The 21,861-nt window shown below is 39.5% G+C and overlaps 1 protein-coding gene across 2 annotated transcripts in view; it reads right to left on the bottom strand.

The window, feature by feature from the left end:
* TENM1 (teneurin transmembrane protein 1) overlaps nucleotides 1-21,861 on the bottom strand; it is a 250,817-nt gene that overhangs the window by 71,839 nt on the left and 157,117 nt on the right. For both annotated transcript variants that reach the window (XM_068412163.1, XM_068412162.1), the window contains 3 exons: nucleotides 11,710-11,926; nucleotides 4,537-4,656; nucleotides 2,501-2,762 (listed from right to left, as the gene is read on the bottom strand). In XM_068412163.1, coding sequence (XP_068268264.1) covers nucleotides 2,501-2,762; nucleotides 4,537-4,656; nucleotides 11,710-11,926 — 599 coding nt within the window. The remainder of the gene's footprint in view (nucleotides 1-2,500; nucleotides 2,763-4,536; nucleotides 4,657-11,709; nucleotides 11,927-21,861) is intronic.

Genomic DNA, 21,861 nt, shown 5'->3' on the forward strand with positions numbered 1-21,861 from the left:
TGAGCTCTACAGCTTTAGCTTGGCTTTATTATTTGGTTTACTTAATGAGTGTTCTTAATCAGAATACAATTAAAAACTTTTTTTTTCAATATGCACACACTTTATGTATTACATTAAGATCTGAAGACATTATCCTGCTTTGGAGGTAATAACTCTAACTTGGGGAGAGCTAAGAAAGAAAACAAACCTTCCTGCTAAACCATCTTCTGTGCAGAAGTCCTCGCAGCGAGGCTAAGCTCCAGCCAGAAGGGGCATGGCATAGGAAGGCACAGCGTAAGAAACCTAACGAGCTAACTGGGGACCCACGGCACTGAAGATGAAACAGTCTGGGCGTCAGAGTCATCCAGCTAACCAGTAAGTCCCTAGGGTGTGCAAGAGAGTTCAAATCCCACGGCACCGCTGTCAGTGCCGCTGTCTGAATCACCTGGATTAAAGCTGCCTTGGATGTGCCCACTGTGGGGTAGGGATCAGTTCCTGGCTGCAATGATGATAAGCTCTCAGCAACTAGAGGGACTGCAAAGACTGCAAGCTTGTGAGGGGAAAAAAAGAAACTTGGCCTTGACCTTTTGAATGATGTGGGTCTTGGAGCTACAAAAAGGGATTTAGCTCTTGTGATCTCCTGAAAGAGAGGAGCTCTTCTGGGACAGACTGTGAGGAAGAGCAGGCAAGAGAAGAGAGGAGCTTCTTGGAGGATGCCACCGCAGTCACTTAAAAGCCACTGAAAACTAGACTGTGCTTAATAAGGTTAATGATTTTAGTGTATTTCCGTAGTAACAAGCCAACCTGTCACAATGTTAAATTTGTCAAGCTTGGAAAAATACAAACTGTTTTGTTTATGCTCCCCAGTTTTTCGATTTTTCTGGTTTAACAAGAGATTACTTCACTTTCAAAACAATTTTATTTACAGATTGCAACAGCATCACTGTCACAGGATTGCTGCAGTACAGCTGGAGGCCTGCCAGCACTTGTTGTTTCGACATATGAAATGCAGTGTTGCCAGGGAAATCCTGCTCCCTTTCTTGTTCCTGATTTGCAGTGTTCCCCTTCTTTCCTGCTGACATCCCAGCTGCCCCCTCTGTCATACATCTGACATCTCTTCTCATTCTTTAACAGAAAAGCAGGAAGAAATATTCATGCATTAATATATGCTAATATATTGCCTTCTCCTATTATTCTGGGTTACTTTTTGTTCATTTCCCAGTACTGTACAATGAAACTTAACACTCTAAGGACCCTCCAATGACAAAAAAAGGACCAGGGACAGTCTCTCTCTGAGTAGACTGCATCTTTGACTACCTCACTGTTTAAAGACGACCCAGGAATACCTCATATGGAGTGATGTGACCCAGTTTCTTCTTACTAGTGTGCATCAGTTATTCTTAATTTATGGTCATTAGTTTCACTTGGTACGTTCTGTGAAGCAACACTATGGCCATAAACTGGCTGAAACATGATAATGTTTTGAATAGTTACAGAGATGTTTCGACATCATTGAGTTAAATTGGAGGTCTCTTACATGTAGAATAAAGGCCCTTAATCAGTAGCAACATTTTTACAAGAAAAAAAAAGAGAAAAGTTTGGAAATACTCATCTCTACAGGCATTCTGCAAAATATCTTCCAGACTTGCTCAGTGAAATTTAAAAAGAACTCAAAAGAGGCCTTATTTCTTGAACTCTAACTGCTCAAACAACATACTAAAAATTACAGGGGTTAGCACAATCGTTATCATAGAATGGTTTGGGTTGGAAGGGACCTTGAAGATCATCTAGTTCCAATCCCCTGCCATGGGCAGGGACACATTCCACTAGATCAGGTTGCTCAAGGCCCCATCCAACCTGGTCTTGCGATCTTAAACCTGTGTAGTTGTATTTTGTTGGGTGTTTGACTCACGCTATCTTTTTTAAGTCCCAAATAAAAGAATAGTTAAATACAAGGTTAATTAGAAATTGCCTCTAAACACTTAAGGGAGTGTCAAGAAAAAAAAGACATTTAAATAAAAACAATCCTAAAGATCATGTTAAAACTGCTCTGCCTTGGAAAGAAAGTAATAAAAACCAAGAAGCTAAAATATATCTGGAGATGCCATGGTAAAGAACTAGGAGACACGGACAGATGAAACATCCCTGGGAATCTACAAAGCATCTTGGGTCATGTCTCACATTGATATATGGGGAAGTTGTACTGTTTATCTGTAACCTAGGAACGGATTTGTGCGTCACTATAAATAAATCAGGATTTCAATAATAAATCATGTTAGGCCTCCCCACTTTCTTCTACTTGGAGGTAAGAAATAAGCACCTTAAAATATTAACTAAAAATAAAGAACAAAAGAGAAAAGCACGTTGTGAAACAGTACTAGAGAGAGATGCATTGATGTCATTCTGACAAGTGAATAACATCACAGCAGTTAATGGCTCGCTATTTGGTATCATCTTCTAAAATTGTCTAGAACTTCTTCTGCAACTGAACAAATTGTTAATTTGAAAGTCTTTTCATTACCTGAAGCTCTGGAATAACAGATCCTCTTTCGGGACAGGACCCTCCAAATGCTGTCAAGGGTGAAGGGAGTACAATTGGATTTGGGCTGATAAAACTACTGATGTCACAAGATGGTGTGTCCGACTCTGTTCTTTGCATTACAACTTTGTCTACGATGATAAATCTATTCCAAGGCAACCAAAGTGTCCTTTTTTCAGATATGAAAGGAGATCTGTCAAAAACTAGAGTGACAGAGATGCCTCCAACAGCCACAAGGTCAAAACTGGAAATGAGAAAACAAAATGCTTTGTTTCTTTTTGTTTTAGCATCAGATTACCACAACTTTCAATGCATCACAAACGAAAACTTCATGTTGCTCATTACAGCCCTTAATCTACTACATGAAATCATTCAAGCATACCTTCCTGGCATCACCTTGGTATCCATGAAGAAGCTTTACCTCTCTGTGCCTTCTCCCTGTATGTATCAATAGCAAGGCACAGTACTTCACTGTTACTTGGCCTATCTCCCCTCTATTTATCAACTAGAATCGATACTAACGAGTCATCTGTAACAACAGTGTGGACCCAGTTACTTCGGTTTATGTGAAAAGAAATTCCTAGCCCAGAAAAGGGATGCTACTCATAATCTGTGCAGGTACAGCATGCAGAATAAGAAGTCTTAAAGGCTGTTAGGCCTTTTCCCTATTAACATATCCTTTTCCCTTTTTCTAAAAGGAGCAGAAGGAAAAGGTTGAGTACACCGAGCAGGAAACCCCTCTGTGCAGGATATGAAATTCTTGGGAAAGATGCCGATTAATTGCACTGAGAACTGAATCAGCTCTTGTTCACAAGGCAGGTGATCCTCTGGGAGCTGTTGTGAAGAATCTTTGGCATATTTGGGCTGCAAAACAGTGGGACATAGAAGGCACGATACAGAGAGTCTCAATTTTCTCAGTTTCTGACATCCATAATCAGGCAACATAAGTTAACCTGTAAATAGATACTTCACCCTCTGTATTATTGAATGCATCTATTACGGAGGGTTTTGATGGTAACAAACTGTGATAAGAAGTCAGACTTAATTATGCATATCTCATCACATTTCCCAAATGACACCGATTACATTCACAGCGATATACAGGTAGCATATTTTAATGCAACAACTTTATCCAGGCTAGCGTAAAGAGGAAATGATAATTACTAACTTTCAGTAGTGCAATTTGAAAGTCAATAAACTAAGGTAAAATAAATATGCATGCTCTTTACTTTTATAAATTGACAAAGCCAAACAAAAAAAAAAAAATCGTGGAAACACTGACAAATTACACTCTTTCCCTGTTGGAAGATAGCTTCTGATTTCTTGTCATTCACAACACAGCCGAGGAAGATGAAGTCTTAAACTGCCCTTAGCAGCTTAATTCAAGTCAGGAGCAAATCATGACCCTATTGCAAATGGATGGCCAACCTTGGAGTGCAATATAGAATATATAGGAACTTCATCTCCTTTGAGAACTGAATTCAGCCCTACAAGGCTGGGGGAGAGAGGGAAGCCAGCATTGTTCAGGACTGGCTGTGGAACAGCAATTTAACCATTTTGGCTCTGGAAAGAGTCTGTCCTCACTTTTACTTGTGTGGCTCAGGTGATCAACTAAAGGAATTAACTTCATTGACACCTCAATAAACTTGGAAGATTCACAGTTAACAAAAGAAAAAAAAAAAGGAGAGACAGTGCATTCTCTGGAAAACCTGACTAGTGAAAACATTCAAATGTCAAGAAGGTGCTGTTACAGCAGTGCTGTCACATTTTGACTCCAGGTGTTTGAATGCCACTGTAATCTTGTTGCTGTCCAGGTTTTTTTCTTCTCTTTCTTCTTTGTTCCCTTTACCACAGAGAGCTCTGACTAAATGTGGTCCCAGAGCAGAGGGCCAGATGCCATCCTCAATTCACACTATGAACAGCGATGTTAATGGAAATTTTGTACGTGAATAGAAGGTGGTAGATGGCCCTAACTATGCAAATCTAAACCAGCGAAAGACCATACGTGAAAGTCTGACCTTCCGTCTTGTCGACTGATCGTGTATCCATACTCATTGTGGTGCAGAAAACTGACATTCACTCCAACCAAAGGCGTTCCATCTATTGCCACCACCTGGCCTCGAATGACACATGCCCGTCTGTAACAAAAAGAGCAGAAGGCAACGTTAGACACATTAGAAGGGTGAGAAGGGCATTGATTTCAGAAACTGTGCTGTACTTCTGTCCCAGACAGACAGAACTACTCTCATATCATTGTGACTGTTGATTTTGAATGAAAATTCAAACAAGTCCAAAAGATTGATTTGAAAAACCATTATCTCATGAAGACGACATACGGACTCTCCCATGAATCGCCGGCGTATCTAGAATATATTTCCATTTCCGGCTATACTTCAGGATACCATTTGTTCTGCCACTGAATAGCACTGCAAAGGTTTCACTGATAGGGTGATTTAGCTTGCTGCAGCTCTAGGGGGTGATGCTTTGTGAAAGGGGAGAATGAAATCTCATTCTCTGCTGTTCAGAATAGGGCATTGTTGCCCATTAAAAAAAAGCTGAATTAATGCGATAAGGCAGCAGCGAGACACACAGTCTTCACCGAACTTCAGAAAGTTATATAGGTAAATTCAGAGAGCACCTAATCAAGTGTAACATACATTTTTCTCAATCCCCCATCACATTTTATGCCCTTTTAAATTCCCTCTGGGATGTGTTGGACTTACACCCACTTTCCATCATAAAAATCCTCCCATTCCAGTAAAGAGGTTGGAATATGGCAGCACAGCAGAATGCATCAAAGTCAACAGACAGGGAAGTGAACTCATTACTAAGTGGGTCTAATCGGAGGCTAACAGGATCACAGAATCATAGAAAATGAGAGCTGAAAGGAAATACTAGACTTTATCCTGTCCATTCCTTTGCCTCAGGTAAGATCTACATTACTCCAGACAGATGCTTGTCTAACTCTATAACCTCACCAAGTAACCCATTCCAATGCTGCTGTACGAGTGCTTTACTCATGCCAAGTTTTTCCTACTGTCTAATCTGAATCTCCACTGTTGCCCTTTAAGACCATTACTTTCACACTAGCCACAGAAATGGCGAAGTAATTACTCTCTTTTTCTTAGCTTTAGCCTTTTATGTATTTGAAGATTGAAATGCAAAGGAGACAAGTCTCATCAAGGATGAGGAATAACACGTAAAATACCATCATGGTGCAGATTAGGACCTAGTGGGATTTTCTAAGGGCTTACACAGCTACATTCCACTGAAACACCTTTCAGTACTTTGCCCTGTGCCATCAGGAATGCTACATTAGTGCAGCTCCACCGGCTGAATAGATCCAGGTCTTGGGATCTAATGATACAATTGCACATACTTTCTGGAACTGTGGTTTCATATAACGAAGTGAACAGTGTATGCAGAAGTCTTTTGATAACATTAAGACATTTAGGGTCAAAACCAATGGAATACTTACAAAGGTAACCGTCATTAATTACTCAATATAAACAATAAGCATAAATTTAGACATTGTTATGTTTCTCTCTCAATTTCTAACTTCATGGTAGACCTCAACAGACATATTCTACCTTTGCACAGTGAATATGTAATCTAAAGGAAAAACTTAATAGCTCCTCAGATGAAAGTTATAAGGAGTCTATATATGAATTTAAAAAATATCCCTTGAGAGATTAATTGATCATGATCCAATGAAATCATACGGACAAATTGGAGACCATAAATTTCTGAAAATTCTGACTTGTTTCATAAGACCCCATTCTCCAAAGCCACCTGACAGGGCGCTAATTTATCACTATGATATCATCAAACTCAGCTGACTATGACCTGAGAAAATGTAACTGGTAAAAATTAACCCCTTTGCAAGTACACCATTCACCACAGTTGCTAATATGAGTTCCATGCTCCAGGACATAGAAAGCTGCTGATTTTCAGCAAAGATGCTGATAAATCCCAGAGGAATGGGGGAGGCTGCATTACTGACAGTATGCAAAACAGAGTTCTGATTTACCACCTTTTTGTTTTCTACATTCACTAATGGAACTAGTTTCACTAGTGGAACTAGATGATCTTTAAGGTCCCTTCCATGCCAAATCATTCTGTGATTCTAAATTGGTTGTGGCCCTGTTTGTGGGCAAAACCTGCTGCTCCACTGAAGGCAATCAAGCTGTTTTGTGTCTCAACAGACTCACAAGACTCACTCAACAGAACAGACAGGTTCAATTACTCTTTGATTTGTTAGAGCAGAAAATACCAATTTCTATTGTTTTCTCATATTTCTAACATCAACAGACCTGCCTTTCCTTTTCTAATCACTTTATATTAGTGCACTCCATATATTTACAATACACATTGGCATGAGAGAGACCCCGAAGAGCCATCGTTATTCAGTGCTTTATTCTCATACTCCTGTTTGTTCATTCCACACAGACCTGTCTTCTGACTCTACTCTGTCCTCATATTTTATCAAGCACACAGATTTGTGTGGTAACAACTCATCAAAGTCTTCATTATTTCATATATAGTATTTCTTTCCTCTACTCATTCACTTTCTCATTATTCATAAATAATATTGAGACATCTTTCAATTTGCTTGCTCCTTTTTTATTCGTCATATTTTACAATCCACACACATCTACAGTATGTGATGAAGACTCATAAACCTCATTATTCTACATTTATCTGTATTGAACTGTCTTTGCAATCGTTTAGATTTTAAATGTTCTAAGGCTGCCTCTGTGTTGCTACGTTTGTCCCCATTATTTACTGTCTTTTTATTACCTACTCTAAGTTGAAGAGTCTTCTACTCTCTGGCTCCTTCTTGAATTACCAGCACTTACTAAATCTCTGACTAAGCTTTTGATCAGAATTAGTTTTAATTTTTGCATTTACTGCAGGTCTGAAAACATTTTTCAGTTATTTTATGACCAGCACTAACCTCAAAGGCTCGGGGAGGTAACAAACAACCCCCCAGTTTGCAGTAGGTTCTCTCTCCTTTCCCAGTACCCTGACAGCTCACAAAGCAGCCCACCGTGCCCAAGGGCATTCTGGCATGTAGGTTCCCTGCAGCTTTGCTGCTTGCAGAAGACCTCACTTAATTCTTTTCCTTACCAAAGCCTTAGAGCATGTTCCCTGCAGTGATGTCACTTCATACTCAACTGCCACTTCACGCTTCCTTGCTTCAACATTCACCCTCTTTCCAGATAAGCTGTGGACCTTGCTACCGCTCACTGCTTTCCTTAATTTTAACAGAGAAACCTCTAAAGATCATTATGCCTCCTCAATGTGCTATATGTCCCTCTTCTGTTCTCAGAGCCTCTAAGATTTATTCTACACACTTGTGACTGGCCTGCTTTTCTTTCTCATGGGGAAAAATAACTCATACTACTGTCCAACAGTCACCTACTTGCAACGATTGCATCATCTTGGAGTAAGGCCATCCAAGTTGTTTTAACTTGAAAGCAAGTGCAAAAATGTCTTTTCTAATTTGGAGTAGCTGGGAAGGAACATGTCCCTGATAAGCTGCCTTAGTGTTTTCAAATGCATTAAAAATGTTTCTACTCCCCTGGCAAGCTGTACTAAATCTGCAACTCCAGAGGGAGCAGTTGGCTTTTTGAGAGAAAGCAGAGATTCCCACGGGTTGCAGGTGGCCTGAAAGAAGTAGGATTTCTCTGTCAATGTTTCATGGGTCATTCCACATGTAACTGAGGATCTCAGCTCTGCAGGTCTCAGCTCTCTGCCGTCAGGCAGTTTGTTTGACATCTCTAATTTAAAATATAAATAGAAGCTTAAAATTCTAGATGCATTCTTTCACTACTTGTAAGGAATTTTATTATTCCACCACCATTCTGCCTTGCTCTACTACTACTTATCTGCTATTTTTTTTGCTTTTATTTTGTGTGTTAAATTGCCAATATTCTCTGAGCACCTCAGGCTGAGACATTAGGCTCAGATGTGGAACTCTGTCAAGCAACTTGTGAATTTGCAAGTGTCACATTACCAGACGATGTCACTTACTGTATTACATTTCTGATTAAAATCTTCAATCAGAGAAATTAAGCTAAAGGCTAGTAAGGTACATTCATTTCTTCCTGCTGACAATGTTGCTGTAAGCAGCCTTTGAAGGGTAATTAATTCAGTACCATACACTGGACCCTTTTTGTAGGCAATTTGCAGCGAGTCAAATAGCTTGCCAGCAGCATACATTAAAAATATTCGGCAAAGAAACAAGCTAAAAACCTTCCTGAGAACAGAAGTTGATAAAAACATTTTAATCTGCTACACCCTGCTACATGCAGTAGGTCAAAACCATTCCTGATGTAAGCAAGGATATTTCCATTTATTCAGAATGAGTCTAACCTGCCTTTCAGCACGTCATAGTCTATGATGGGAGTTTGTAAAAACCCAGTACAAATGACATAGCTTTGACATAATAAAAAGCGATATAAGCTTTGAAAACATTTAGCTCCTCACATTACTTTTGGTGCAGTATTTAGCCATGGCTCAATGCAACACCCTGACTGCATTGTAGAAGCAAAATGTTATAAAATTAGATATAAGCTAAAGTTTAAGATGTAAATGCAAAAGGACAGATGTCCCAGCAGTTGCCAGAACAACTAATTTTAGTATTTCACACGATGTTGAAAATGCCAGGATATGGCAGAGACAAAACACTTTCAGTCTGAAAGACAGACTTCATTTTTTGATAGCTTTCTCAAATCTATTCAACATCACTTTGGCTTTATCTACAGTGAGATTCATGCAAGCATCACCCATATTGGAGTTGCACTGACTTACAGTACAGTAAAACACTGCACCACATCATTTGAATCAGAAGACTGAAAACATTGGATAGATGTTTCCTCCTTAATCCTCCTAATGGTCTCAGAGACTTCTTGCAAAGTAGAGGGGGAAAAAAAAAGCCAGATAGGGCTTTGCAAAATTTGAGCACCAGTGAGAACGGATGGCAGTGCTCTGAAATAAATGAATGCCACTATTTCATCCAATCCTTCCAACATTTCTTGTTGAACCACCAATGCTATAAAATAAGTGGCACTGCAGGCAGCCATGCCTTAATATCATCTGCCTGGACACAACCTTTTCAGCAATGGCCAAAAGGAGATTCAAACCCCCCAAGCATTCTTTGGTCTGTACAAGATAGGCAGGATCACAGATCTCTCCTTTTTTTTTTACTGTAGTAACAGTTGTCTTTCTGTATTTTTTCAGTATTCATAATTCCCAGGAGAAGAACAGACACTAGATGACAATCAGATTGACAATGTCAGAGGAAGATTTCTGAACAGAGGCAGCACAGCTAAGCTGTTGCCTCCTTCGGAGATCTGTCATCCTCGAGGAAAATTCTGGCAGTTTTTAATAATATTTGACTTATGGATGAGTGATTTTTCAACAGCCTGGAAGACTTGGGGATCAAGCAAAGTGTGGACAGATGAACTCCTCGGGGTTCTCAGCACATTGCAGATTACTGTTGACAAAACTGAGGAGACATGGCACAGCCCAAGTCTCCAGGCACTGCCCTGATTCCAAAGATACAGCCAGTCTCGTCTGAATCCCCATGATCTTCTCACCAAACTAAATAGTAATTTCTTTACAGTGGGAGGAAATGATATCTGGGGTGTGAACAATGCACCAATGCAAGTACAAGTTGTATTCCTCAGTGGTATGAAGCATCAAACCATGGTGAGGGTGGGCTGCTGCTCTCACACGAGCCTTTGCTGCTCTTCGTTCTTCAAAGGCACAGCAGATATCAGGGTAAAGAAATGAAATACTACGCTCAGAAAAAGCTTTTAAATCCAAGTTGAATCCCATCAGTGATAGCTTTAAAACATCAGTTCCTTATATCTATAAAAGCATATTGATGGAATTATGTGCAATCTGGCGGCTAACATTTGCAGTGTCACAGAACACTGTACAGGCAACTTGAGCGCTCACCTCTCTGAAAATACCTCACTGTGCGGTATTTTGATGAGGAAGATCTTTCACTGGTGACTTTTGGTTTAAACCATGTACAGCCCACCAAGGACCTTGCACCAGGCGCAATGGCACTGTTTGATCAGCGAGAGACCTGCCACTGGCAGGTGGGTGCTTTTCATGGAGTTCATTTTCATGCCCTATTGCTCTACATATTTATAACATCCTGTTACATTATTAACAGTGATTAAATGTTTAGGTATTTCAGATCAATAAAGACTGTTTACATATTTATTTTATTAAAAATTAATAAGTTACAAAGACAAAGTGCACTGAATTTGTGCGCAGCTATGGAATGAAGTTGAGGTTGCAACCTAAGTGCTATGTATCGTACTGTGAAAATAAAAACATTTGTATGCCCTTATTACTGGAACATGGTTTATCTGATGTATAGGCCTAGTTGACAGGGTAATAGTTAGGTGATGTGGATGATTTGTGGATCTCTGTCAGCATGTAAGTTATAGCTTCCCAGGTGAACTACAGCATAAAAACTTATGTGCCCCTATATTTCAAGTGTTCAAGAAAATAACGTGTTACCAGTTTTTCTGAGCTAATAAGTGCTCCTTTCCTGTTGCACAGTCTTTTCCTGTTAAAGGGCAAGCCAACCTCACAAACGCTCAGAGATCACTCTACTGTTTGCATGACAGCTTGAGAGTAACCCGCAGCACAAAATGGTAAACTCCACACTGGTCTATCAACTCGTAGTAAAACCAAAAAAAAGTTTGTTAATTAGTTAGCTAGAATATATGTAAGTGATCCATGTTAAAATTTATTACACTGTACATAACAATCAAATTCTATTGGCAGAAAGGTGACTGAATACAGTGCTTATGAATCCACCTTATCCTTGGCTTCCTGTCATTATATGTATCTACAGCATAAAGGGCTGAACTTCCCCCCACTTATTTTGTAAGCATGCACCTTCCACGACAGTGCAAATCTTGTTAATAGGAGTAGTAGAGTTTGTTGCTATAACACTTCTATGAACTTGATAGGTAGTAATGAGAAACTGATTAACAAGATTCTCAGCTGTTGGCACTTAAACGTGCACTATCCTTTTAAGTATTTTTTGATCACCAGCGAAGAATTCTCAGCTATCCGGTTATCGCTGTTTTTTCCTGGTTAAATAATTTCATTGCAGTTCTCAATATTCAGGAAAGTCTTTTGTCTAAAAGAAAACTCACCTGCTCTCGAATAAGACATCTCCTGGGATTACGTGAGTGCTTTCCTTCCCAATAAGGAATCTGATTCGATCATAAAAGAGTCTCGGAGGATGCTGAGAGAAAGGCGGTTGGCTGTGCTGAATAAGGTCGAGGGGATCAGGCGAACCCTGGCAGAGAGGACTTGCGTAACAATTGCTTTGCTGACAGCAGTCTGGGTCTACACAGTCTGTCAGGCCATCTAAAATGGAGAGAATGGAAAGTTCAGGAAATTGAGTGATTCTGAGAATAAAGCACCGTGTTTAGTACTGGAGAGCACAGGAGGCACTTAATCAATCGGAAGGCATGCTGATTATGACACATTCGAATTCAATAAAGCATTAATGTACATGCTTAGTCTGGGAGGGGTATTTCTCTCTAGTCATTAACACTGTATCACCTCAAAAAAATCCCCGCATGACAATGAGAAAACAGAACCTACAAACTCAGTGTACAGGAAAGAGCAGAACCGTCTCAACTGCAGAACAGGCAGAAGAAGGAAATCACTACACAATACTTGTTAGTCCAAGGGGTGCATGATCCACACTGTGCAGCTGATATCTCTAAGATTCCTTTATTGTCACTACCCTCTGTTCACACCTCTGAAGAATACACACTTGCTAACCAGTGTGCAATAACGGAGTCTGAAATGTTAGCTCACGCTCATAAGCATCCTCACTACAGTAGTAAAAAAAGGTACTTGTTACAGTTGTCTGACTTCTATTTTAAGCCCTACAATAGTTTTATTAGTGCTTTAGGATGTTGACTTTTCACTTATTGGTTGCAAGACTAGAATGGTACAAAAAGAGCAGAATCATGACTATGATCCTTTTCTAGTTGGTGATATACAAACACACACTTTGATGTAGGCTGTGTCCCAGAGACCTGACAGATGCAGTCTTCTCCATGGATGTTTGCACCAGGAAAGCAAATTTGGAAAGTGAAAATAAACCTATTCCTCCTCCCTCCATTTTCAAGTATGAAAAATAGGATAAATAACTGATTTTTTTCAAAAATCTACATTCCTTCATGGACAAACTTGCAACAACATTTGTGGATGAAATTAATTTACTTAAATGTCTAAAGCTTACGATTAAAAGTGAAGCACTGAAGAGCACCTAAATTAAGCACCTAAAAAAAAATTAAAATTGAGCTATTGGCATTTAATTGCTTCTATCAGCAGCGTAGATGTCCAAATTGCCCAAATTACATACTCAACCAGAAGCAGATTTAATAAGGTAGGGTAAAATGTCCACCTATCTTCTTAAACATCCATTTTATGACGTAGCAATTGCTAACTTGCTTGGATTGACAAGCACACTAATGCATATGAAGGAAGATTAAGGCACTGTATCCTTCAGCAAAGACATCTCTTTGTATTTTTAACAAGGTCAGACTGAATAACTGTGGAGTCATCATATCACTGAATGGATTTCCCCTGTGTTAAAATCAGAATGCTATAGGATCAACATACTGTCAGATATTTTCACTTCATGCTTTGACTTTCCATGCTCTGTTCATACCAACGCTTTGGTGCCTATAAAACCGTACCTCCTCAGGGCAAACTGTGTTACCAGGGAAGCTGCTGTAGTTTTGTCATTGACTTTAACGGGTGTGAGACCAACCCTCAGCCAACTCTGCTCTTTTCTCAATAGAGCACACCGCACTGTGTGAATGTTCAGTAAATAACAGCATAAAATATTCACTTTGAAAAGAAAGCAAAAGCCATTCTACAGAACAAACAAGTATAATGAAATGGGCTTTCCTGGAACCTGAAAATCCTTGCCTGACCTTCAGCAAGGTAATTGCTTGACTAAGCAAAAAATATTAACAAATCTATCCTATTGCAGCTGGGAAATCAGATAGTGCAGGCTAGTTTTTGTGATAATGAGCCAAGGGCAATTGTAGATAGCTAGCAACAATAATCTAAGACCCTCAGATCCAGCAAAGCTGGCACAGCTACAGGTCAGAGCATGCTTTAAGCTCTTTCCACATTGCCCCAGTCCTGGAGACAACAGGCGTTTGCCAGCAGTGGGAGAACTTCACATGGCAACATCGAGTTCATTGACTTTGAGTGTAGCAGTCACTTTATATTCAGGAAAACCTAGAAAGCTATTGAAATCCACTAGGAAATCAGTAAGCTGAAACAATAAGGGGCCTCCAGTCTAAATAAAACCACATGGGAAGCGGATGGAGGAGTTCACGATATGAACCAGAGGGGTTTTCATTGTGTTCTGATGAAAAAACAAAAGAGCTTTTTGTGTTGAAACTTGAAGAGCAGGCTTGGAACTGCAATGAAAAAAGATCTCCTCTTATTGTTTCCTCTTTTTTGTCCAAGAAATGAAACTCCCTACATTCTTAAGTGAACTGAAAAGCATCAAATTACTACTAGATTCTCCAAGACTGCTAGTATTAAAGAATTCTAGTAGACTTGAAAAGGTGATGAAGAAATTGAAATCTCTTGCTTTTGCTTTGTACTGGTGAAGATCCCTGCAGAGGGCTCTGATGCGGTTAGGTGTAGCTGTTCTGGGCTGGTCTTTGCCGGTGGCATGGTTACGGCAGTGCCAGGTCTTGTTCAAGGAGTCAAGGTACTTTCTGCAAGGTACTAATTTCTACAGGCTGACTGTTGTCTACCTGGGAAACTTGACAAACATTGGTCAGGCAGAATAAGTACTAATCAGAAAAAAGGCACAATTATTTCAGACTAACAGTATCCATGGGGAAGCTATTTTGGAGTAATTTATTCCACAGCAGCTATTCTGATTAATTTTTTCCTTGTCAACAAGCCATTAGATGCGGGAACTGAGCTGACCTGATTCTCTCATTTATGTAAGAAATAAAAGTGAAAATTCACAGAAATATTAGAACATGAAGCTTTGCTTAGAAAAGAAATAGCTATAAAAACCCAATTAAATACTTTGCTTTCTCTAATAGAGTCCTCATTCTTCTTTGCTTCAGTCAACAGCTTACACGTCTGGCAGCAAACCCTGTGCGTTCATGCTGTACACAAATAGAAACTGAGTAAAGGGGAAGTAGTTTTCCATCTTCCAGTCACACCCAATTTTCATCTTTTCTTTGCAGATTACTTGTCAGCAAAGTCACTATTTTATAAACTCTTCCAAGTTCTGCTAATGGAGTTATTTTGGTTTGAATTGCTTGCACTTGGTTTCATTTGCCTCTCCAGGCTCTCAGGGCTACAAAAGGGTGGGTTTCCCATTAGTAGGGGTGTGAAGCCCCAGAGCATATCTGAATAACCCCTGGTGAGAACGGTTTGTCCTAACAGCACCATGGATGTACAAAGTGCTGGATAAAACAGAACAGCTTACGGCCTTGTGAGCAAATGTTACAAAGTCATCAGAGGAAGAAATATCTAACCAAAATATAAATATTAACCCAAAGTAGGATTCTTCTAGGTTACAGATTGTCATTCATGGCTTCTTTCTCATGCTGGATTTATTTTTTTGCATTTTTTTTAATCTTCTCTTTGATTACGTGACTATTTATTTCAATCTCCCTCTCAACCCTGTAGAATGAAACAGAAGAAAGATGCTAGGCTCAGAGAAGCAGCTCCATGGGCAGTGAGGCAGGAGGTGGAGCAGCACCAGATCCTCTACAGACTCTTAACACCACTTATTTGGCTCAGGCTTAACTCAGGCCACTGGGTGTATGTATTTAGGAATTATTAACTAGAATTGTCTGAATAATGCAACTTCTAGCTTTTCTCCAAACTAACAAACAAAATTTAGAAAAGAAATCAACTTGGATAAAACTAAAAAATATTTTTCACACTTTGTAAAAGAATAAAACACCTATTTCGGGGCAAATAGAGAACTCTTAAGCCAAAATAGAACTTTGTTCCACTTTAGGCTCATTCAAGACCTTGGTTTTAACTTAAACCATTTAAAAGAAAAAAGAAAAAACCCCAAATCTAAAACCCCAAAATAAACTACTGTAATTCAGCATGATACCCATTAAAAAGAACCAGGTAAAACAAACTAGTACAGAATCACAAGTTACATATGGAGGCAATTTATGATAATGCAAATCGTATTAGTAAGTGCATGTGAGGATAACATTTTCAACAAGCCAATCCTATTTGAAATGAGATTTGTAACCCAGAAAAACAAATAAATCTTGTTTATAAACTGTAACATCATTCACTTGCTACAAAAGAAAATGCTACAAAGACATTAGTCAATTCTCAACCAACGGTCACATATTTTGTTAAGTTTTCCTATCAGGAACCAACTATTAAAAAACTCACCGTGTTAAGAAAACAGCAGGGTTTCTTTTAAATCTCAGGAGACAACAGTCAAGAGTATGAACAAACTACTACAAACAGCAGCAACCGTAATTCATACAGCAGGGGAGCCTGTATGCTGAAGTTTTTACTGTCAATTACCACAAAGTGCATCACAGCATAAGTGCAGACTAAAACGTGTAACAGAGATGCAAATGATTTCGGTTTGCTGTTAGCATTTTTTTATTTATTTTATACAAAAGGCAGTCAGGCACCTTCACGGTGCACTACAGATTATATAATAAAGTGATTCACGTTTTGAGGAGTCTGAGATGATACTTTCATATCTTCCCAGTACCTTGTTTTATATGCAAGGGATAATGATGAACTGGGATTTTTGTTTTTGCAAGTAAATTAGACAATTAAAATATTTTTAACATTACTGCTAAAATAGAACTCACAAAGATCGACCTGAGGATAAAAAGCCCTTCATAGCACTCTTAAATAATTTAAACAACCTCAAAGAAAAGGCAGAGCATGCCAAAACAAGTTGCTCTGTATTCAGTCACACCACTCCTCTCTGCATTGCCGTAGCTCACAGAATTAGGACAAGATTTTCCCATTTCCTTGCTGGGGAATGGATCCTCTTTCAGGAAGCTTTCCATAAGGAATGAGATTAATATTTATTTTGTGTCAAAGGAATCACACAATGTTTTCCATCAAACAAAATATATTTTCTTGCTTATACATTTATATATATTCTTTTCTTATTTAATATGATGGAAAGAATGCCACAAGTGCGATGAAATTACCTCCTCAGCTATATTTCTACTGCAGTCATGGCAGGCTCAGTTTGTGCTAGGGCCAGCCCATTCTCTCATGTACACGTTATGCAGCAATCTCTCTTCTACATGGACGATCACCTACAGCAGCCAGACAAATGGGCAATGGAGCTACGGACCCGCTTCTCCATTGGTTATTTTCCACAATATACCTCTTTACTTACCATGTTTGGGTGAATGCTGTACAGTGATTGTATTTCATATGTTTTGTATTTGAGCTTTCCATAAGCTGCATAGTATCTATATTAAATCCTCAATAAAAAAATAACCGTTGGACAAGAAAAAGGCATTTTGTCAGCTATAAGCTAATAGCAAGAACATGGAACAGGTCCCATGTTTTGGGCCTGATATGAACAGCTCTATGCCATCCGCTTTTCAAATCCTGGCTTTTCTAGTCTTCTCATCTACCCTTGGATTACTTGCAATTCATGACTGCAAATACGGGAATATCACAATAACTCATGTCGCTGGAAATGGATCCATGTTCACAACTGGTACAAACTGTTTAGGTAGTGGAACACCCGAGGACGTTAAAGAGTCACTGGGTGGGGTCACTTGCCAGTAAAGCAAAGAACAAAGCGGTTCTAATTTCGGCAGCGGTGGCGTCCCCAGCGCACCACTGTAGCATGCAGTAACTTCCACGGTGGCTTCTTTTCTAGTAAACCACTGAGACGCGTTATTAACTGCCTATGAAAATAACAAATTCAATCAGACTCTACCTCCCATGTTACTGGGTTAGTTACTTTAATAAACCGTGCACTATCATCAGGTTCTGGCAAGCAAAACGTAAATAGTTAGCAATAATACTTAAAATTGCTATTCTTCTGCTTTAAAGTTAATTAAAGGAGCAGAGTTCTCACCCCTTCAAGTTTTTGTGACACATGGAGAAGACACTACTAATGTTAACTACAATAGGTTTAAAGTTTTATGGTTAATGCCAAACCCAGAATACAACAAGAAGTGGTGTATATGCTTATACGGTGCATGCATCTCCATGCATGCAGGCATACTCACAAACACACACACTAATAAATGTACTTGCTCAGTCACATGAAAATCAAGTCCATCTCTAAGCAATATACTATACTTAGTATAAGTAATACCAATGACATTTTCACTGCTGCAGAGCAACCCAGAGGGGTGTGTGTAAGTGCTCTCCCGCTCCCTCTGTGATCCCGCTCCCGATCCCAGTGAGCCCAAGCCAGTGATGGAGTGCTGAGAACTATTTCCAGAACATTTTCACAGAAAGTAAAAAATGGGTTTTAAGTTTCTCCTTGCAGTAAGCAGATTTTGTTCTCTGAACTCCTTGTGCAGGACAAGCTAAAAAACTCAGCACCACGACTCTCAACACTGGAAGGATTTCTGCTTTTTGGTACACTTGCATCATCAATTGCCAACACTATTGCTGTTTGTGGGGAAAAAAAATCCACAGGAGTCGTCAACTTACATTTGCTTGTTTTCTTTTATGGATTTCAAATAACCATGAAATAATGCCTGTGCCGACTTGTTTCACCACAGGCTCAGTTAAGTCCAATTAGGGCTGCCAGGAATCTAAGCAAACTGAATCAAAGAGTAACTTCAGAAGAGACTAAGCAGCAGTAACTGCCGTGAGTCTCTAACGCTTACTCGTACGCATTAATCCAAACTGCTGCTCCAATTTTAGCCGTAATACACAGCATGTTATACACAGTGAGGCTGCTAGCTGGGAACGCTGGCGTTTGTATAAGGATATTGGAAACCCACCAGCGTGCCTGTGGAAAGGCTGGAGAGTGTTTTATGCAGTGAATACTGGTGGCGTTTGGCCTTCCACAGACAAGCGAATGCAAATATATCAGGTTTTCAGAAACTGTAAGTATCCCTGGGGAGCCCTCGCTGCTCAGCAACAATGAAAACCATTCCCATCAGTATTATTTATATTGTGTAATAATAGCATATTACTTATATATGGACTCAATATCTCTGTGATGGATAGGTTATTAAAATGCCGATGGATGGGTCAGAAATATATCAATATTTTAGCAGCACTGGTTATCAACCCAAGGCTATGCCGAGTTATATATTTTCTTGTGCTTGGAAAAGCTTGGAGAAAGCTACAATAACTGTCTGAAGTGACTGAAGGGATATTTGGAAGAGAATTCAAAGCTTGTAGTAAACAGTATTTTCCTCAAAAACAGTCAAGATTGATTCATGAAAGAAAAAGAAAACGACGACAAGAGAACCAAGCAAATTTAAAAGAGAGATCTGTATCAAAGAAATTAATGGGAGTGACAGGTGGTAACTTTCAGCTTAAGACAAAGACCTGCATGTGCAGCAGAAATGTAAATATATGTCAGAATAGCAGGTAAATTGTGGTTTGGGGTGGGGAGGCGGGGGGTGACCTGTGAGATGGTGCGTGTCCCAGGGCCGCGGCAGCTCTGGCTCTGCCTCCTTGCGCCTGGGACGCAGGCGTTCACCTGCGCAGAACCCAGCAGAGCTTTCAAGCAATCTCCTGGAGCTACTGAAGCTTCCAAATGAGTCTAAAGTAATGGCAGGACAAGAGAAAATGACCTGCTCAGACGAGCTGAATGGTCATCTTATAAACTGAAAATGAAATCATGTCAGTCATGACAATGAAAGAAGGAGAGTAAGAAATGGGGAATAATGTGATGCTGAGAAAAGCCACAGCGAGGGAAAGGCCCTGCTGCAAAGGACATCTGCGTGACTTCTTGGCATTATTTAATGGACATCACAGCGCTAACAGACTGCAGATGCACTCCACAAGAGCAAGTGCAAACCATGCCGTCATGTGTCCGTTGTAATGCTAAGACCTTTTCAATGGTATTTGTGGTGATATTTGAACAGGTAAACATGCCCTTAAGTCTGCAAGTAGGAAAAAACTACGAGTTGTGAGATGGAATGGGAAAGGCAGTTATGGTACAGTCAGGGTATAAGTACAGTGTACACTAATGGGGCTCTAAAAGAAATAGTGTTCTCCCTGCTCAGGAAAATACTTCTGCACGTCTTTAACCTTACCACCACGGGTATCTGCACTGACGGGGAACTTGGTGCTTCAGCATCTGCAGAATGGGGATGCCTGTGCATGTGCTTGTGCCTTACCCTTATACTAATATACCTGTCCTAACAAATGAATTCAACTCCTTCCAAAGCTTTTGTGCTATTACTACAGTCTAAACTATAATGCTAACACTTCCTCATGCCAAATAAATGACATTATTTGATCCCTACAGCTGGAACTAATAAAATACTTCATTTCCTAACACGTTTTTTCTACCATGTATTTGAATATTTTTATGTAGTAAAAATTTCAGGTTTTCAGTCTCTGAAAGTACCATATAATAAATCATCTGAAAACTACATAAAAGTATCACTCTGCCTAACTCCTGAAATTAGAGTTTGTTTGAAATAATACTTGTTCAACTTTACTACAGCTTTGTTCTTTGGTTGTGACGTCCTCCGAACAACCTTGAAGCACAAAACAGCTCCTAAGAACTAAGAGAGAAATGTTTGATTTAAACACAACTGGAATGAATAAGATCTTTGCTAGGTGAGAATACCATGATTTGGAATATACAACAGCACTAAATTAGGTCTAGAGCATGATCTCCTGGGCTATGTGTCACTGACTGAATGCGATCACATCCTAACGGCTTAGGAAGATACTACCCGTCAGCGGAGTTTCTGTACCTCAACTGAGTGCACGCTCTTAACTCACCACAACTGCAGGCGAAACCCGCAACAGCTTCCATCTTTATGAACCTAATCCAGTTACAGAGCTTCATGGATGGTAACTCCGTATTACCACTGTAATATTCTCATAGTCTGAGGCACAACCTCCCAGCAAACACGACTTAACAGGTAATGTCATGTCTCCTTCCTAATTTCTGTTTTTACTGGTATGTATGTATACAAACCCTGAAACACTAGGAATCAGCTTCTGATTTCATGTTAATGTAACACTGGTATAACTCCAATAACTAGGGGAATTTTTCTAATTTATGCTTATGGCAAAGCAGGTCCCATGAACTTCATATATAAAGAGAAGTGGTTTTAATATGGAGATATAATTTTCTTTTCTTATATAAAATTGATTGTGAAGGAAACTTAATTACATTTAGCCCATCTGTAGTAGTCAGATTAATTAAATATTTCTCTCTGCACTTATCTCTAATTGTAACGTCAACAGAGCTGTCCTAGTCCATGTTATGTTACCATTAAAAAGGAAAAAGAAAATTACTTTTAAAACCTGCAGTGAAATGATGTTAAATGTCTGCCTTAAACTGACAAACTGAAGGAGATTTAGGGTTAAAACTGTCAACTCTTTCAATAACTCACCGTTATTGCAGAATATAAAGCACCCAAAATCACAATAGAGGGCAGTTTATACAGAGCCAGTTCATAGAGCGTACCAGAAAATGCTTTACATACATTACAAGCTAAACAGGGTTTTTGTGGACAGATTTAAGAGCGCAGGTGAGTGAGTCAGTGGCTCGAACAGCAGGGGAGAGCACCAGGCAGATGGGAAAGCACGCGGGGGGCAGTGATGCCAGCTGAGGGACCTTGTGTGAAAGGGATACACACCAGGGTGGAGAGCAGAGAATGGGCAGAGAGATGGTTGTTAGAGGTCTTGGAAATCAGGTGGAAAATGAAATATAAGAGAGGAATAAGGTGATTTTGAATGCGGTTCAGAAATGAGGAAGACTTTGCCAAAGCATAGCATGGTCTTAGAGCCCACAGGATACAACATCAGAAGGTCTCAAAATATATCTGTAAATGAGGAATCACCACTGAGTCAGAATATTTCTATTGAGGTCCCACAGTGACCTCAGTTCCTGGCTCTAAATCAAGCTTAATTTATCATGACATAGAAGAAAATAGACAACCATTATACTAAGGTTTGACACTACAGTGGGGTGGGAGATCTCACCCAGGAGACTGAGATGGTCTGTAAGTGTGACACAATAAAATGATATATATTTCAATACATCTCAGTGTACAATCTAAGGAAAAAAAATGTAACTGTGCTTGGGGCAGATGTATTCACAGTCTGAATGAGAA

The sequence above is a fragment of the Nyctibius grandis genome, chromosome 13 (assembly GCF_013368605.1).
Source record: "Nyctibius grandis isolate bNycGra1 chromosome 13, bNycGra1.pri, whole genome shotgun sequence".
Lineage (NCBI taxonomy): Eukaryota > Metazoa > Chordata > Aves > Nyctibiiformes > Nyctibiidae > Nyctibius > Nyctibius grandis.